The following is a 2,929-nucleotide window of genomic DNA, read 5'->3' as shown; positions in this document are numbered from 1 at the left end:
CGGTCTTAAATATGTGGAGTGAGAGCACTCCACATTATCGAGTTTGTAGATGTGAGTGATGGCTTTGGATGGATTAATGTATACTCTTGTTAGACCTTTGTGGAATAATTAATAAAGATGGCTGCATACATCGATTGATGCAGAGGCCGAAGATTTAACATCCTTTTTCCAAAAAGAAAAAAAAAACTAAAAGGACCTACTCCTACATGTCCAGACTCATCACTTCTACGTGCACGTCACCTACTGTATGAGTGCAACCCAGCCAAGACAAATGTGCATCGCTTATAATCAATCGGCTAGCTAGCTAGCGTGATGTGTATTGACGAATCGGTCTACTCCGTGATCAATTTTTGCTTGAGACGCTACACAATCGATAGTAATTGGCGGCAACCAAAGAATCGATAAAAATATGCAAGATCATTACGAGTAATAATTAGTGTCGTGTTTCCATCCACCGGTGCCCATCTCAAATATATATGCCTTCCGGCAGCGTTACAACTTGCAATCATCAGAAGGACTCGGGACACCAATTAACAGAAGGTAATTTAACTTTTTTGAGTGACAAGTAATTTTAACTCAGTCACGAGATAAAATAAGATTCGCTAACAAGATAATGGAAAGAGGCAAAATAGTAGTGATCACATGCATTTGATCTTATCTCAACGTAGACACGAACATTAAGTGCACTCTCTTCAATGACTTCTTTCACTTCTGTTTAGAAAAAAAAGGTCCAGACCACTTTTCTATATACTACAAAAAACACAGTTTTGGGCATACTACAGTTTATGAAACTTCCATTTTTGTTTCATCCAAACACCTCAAAGTATGTAGTCCCTCTGTTCCTAAATATAAGTCTTTTAAAAGATTTTACTAGGGGTCTATATACGGAGCAAAATGAGTGAATCTACACTCTAAAGTATGTCTATATACATTCGTATGTAGTTCACTAGTGGAACCTTTAAAAAGATTTATATTTAGAAACGGAGGGAGTAATACCAAAGATTTTTTTAGAAACCGTAGTATTTCCTGAAAACTGCAAAAATACTTTGCAAACAAATGCACCCGAAGGTTTTTCTGTTCTGTTCTTTCAGAAAAATGAGCAAAAGAATCGGGACAAAGGAACCCACGTTTATTTCTCAATTTTCTAATTGTAGGATCCTGCTATCTCTCCGGCCTTGCAAATCAAATGGGTAGGCAAATATATGTCTCTAAATATACTTATTTTACTTCTCAGTTTTTACTGTGTACCCGGTCAAGTTATCATATAACAATCCGGTTTTTACTGTATTTGCTGGCTCATGTAGGCATTCCCTGCTTAACCTATTTATGCAGGTATGCTATTAGGACTAAGGTATAAAATTGCGCATGTTTTATGAATATGGCCATTCCTAACATCATGCGTGCGCAACGCCAATCTCGCTCGCACAAATCGCATGGGATCCAAGCCTGCTGGCCCACCAGGTCTCAGGCCTCGAAATCGCACCTTCTTTTTTTCCAAACCGGTGTACATCCCCAATACAATCACATCGTATTATTCCGTGCACCCACGTCTTACCTAGGCTACCCCAGTCCCTCTATCATACACCCCCACTGGAACGAGATGACCAGCAAGCCATTTAGAAAAATCATTTCCCAGCGTTCAGTTCTGGTTAGGCTTCGCCTCTCTTTCTCTCTTGAACAAGGCGAACGCCTCCCTCTAGATCGAGGAAGAACGGCCACTAGAAGAATCAAGGCCGCCATGCTGGAGGAGGAGGAGCACACCGACCTGCTTTTCCGGCGAGTGCCCTCACCGATTTCGATTCATGTTTATTTCTTGAATATTCTCTCGCAATTTGTTAACCAAGTACTGCTAATCCTCGAGAGGATCAAGACGAAGCCTCTGTGGTTGTCCGGGTGCAGGTCGTCATCGACCATGTTCGTCGCGTGTAGCTGCTCGCCCGCCGTGGAGATGGCGCTCTCTGACGGGGTCAACAGCCGCCTACTTCGACTAGGCCGACGAGCTCTCCCATGTGTCCGTTCGTCATTTTTATCTTAGTTTTTCGCCTAGCCTCGATTTGGGAAACCATGTTTTCTGGACTTGCTTATGTGTTTCTCCGTGCCTTCTATCTGCTTATTTATTCATCCTTTTCTTTTTGGTCCAAGATAGGCGCCCCAAGATGTCGAGTTTGTTTGTTGCTAAATGGTAAGCACCTCTTCTCTTATGTTATTTTTCTGAATAAATTTCAACTCTGTTTTGCTACAAATTGCAGATCGAGGTGTTTTGCTACAAATGTCAATGGGTTGAAGAAAAACTCCTCATCGTGCTAGTGTTCAAGCAAACTTGTTTGGTGTTGTTGGAAATATACCCTAGAGGCAATAATAAATTAGTTATTATTATATTTCCTTGTTCATTATCCATGCTAGAATTGTATTGATTGAAAACTCAAATACATGTGTGGATACATAGACAACACACTGTCTCTAGTGAGCCTCTAGTTGACTAGTTCGTTGATCAAAGATGGTCAAGGTTTCCTGACCATAGACAAGAGTTGTCACTTGATAATGGGATCACATCATTGGGAGAATGATGTGATGGACAAGACCTAAATTATAACCGTAGCATATGATCGTGTCAGTTTATTATTACTGTTTTCTGCATATCAATGTATCTGTTTCTATGACCATGAGATCATGCAACTCCCGGACACCGGAGGAATACCTTGTGGGTTATCAAATGTCGCAACGTAACTGGGTGACTATAAAGGTGCTCTACAGGTATCTCCAAAGGTGTCTGTTGGGTTGGCATGGATCAAGACTGGGATTTGTCACTCCTTCTGACGGAGAGGTATCTCGGGGCCCACTCGGTAATACAACATCACAACAAGCCTTGCAAGCAATGTGACTAAGGAGTTAGTTACGGGATCTTGTATTACGGAATGAGTAAAGAGAC

General features: G+C 41.2%; 1 protein-coding gene across 2 annotated transcripts; it reads left to right on the top strand.

The window, feature by feature from the left end:
• Window positions 1–1,567: 1,567 nt before the first annotated feature.
• LOC123439750 lies at window positions 1,568–2,376 on the top strand. Of its 2 annotated transcripts, none has more exons than XR_006630145.1 (3): window positions 1,568–2,011; window positions 2,147–2,182; window positions 2,250–2,376. XR_006630145.1 is itself a non-coding variant. In XM_045116434.1 (3 exons), the coding sequence occupies exons 1-3, from the start codon at window positions 1,601–1,603 to the stop codon at window positions 2,282–2,284; spliced, it is 486 nt and encodes a 161-aa protein (XP_044972369.1). In that variant the 5' UTR covers window positions 1,570–1,600; the 3' UTR covers window positions 2,285–2,376. The 2 variants fall into 2 exon arrangements, 1 of the variants encoding a protein (XP_044972369.1); XM_045116434.1 differs by having other exon boundaries at window positions 1,570–2,015.
• The last annotated feature ends 553 nt before the right edge of the window (window positions 2,377–2,929 follow it).

The sequence above is a fragment of the Hordeum vulgare genome, chromosome 3H, assembly GCF_904849725.1.
Source record: "Hordeum vulgare subsp. vulgare chromosome 3H, MorexV3_pseudomolecules_assembly, whole genome shotgun sequence".
Lineage (NCBI taxonomy): Eukaryota > Viridiplantae > Streptophyta > Magnoliopsida > Poales > Poaceae > Hordeum > Hordeum vulgare.
Note: the sequence above shows the minus strand (reverse complement) of the source record. Positions and strands in the feature narration are given on the sequence as shown.

Bases quoted from the DNA above. Each gene is read 5' to 3' on its own strand.
- LOC123439750 (XM_045116434.1), top strand. From the start codon at position 1,601: ATGACCAGCAAGCCATTTAGAAAAATCATTTCCCAGCGTTCAGTTCTG. The intron at 2,016-2,146 runs GTTCGTCATTTT...GGTCCAAGATAG, and splicing joins ACGAGCTCTCCCATGTGTCC to GCGCCCCAAGATGTCGAGTT. The intron at 2,183-2,249 runs GTAAGCACCTCT...TACAAATTGCAG, and splicing joins AGTTTGTTTGTTGCTAAATG to ATCGAGGTGTTTTGCTACAA.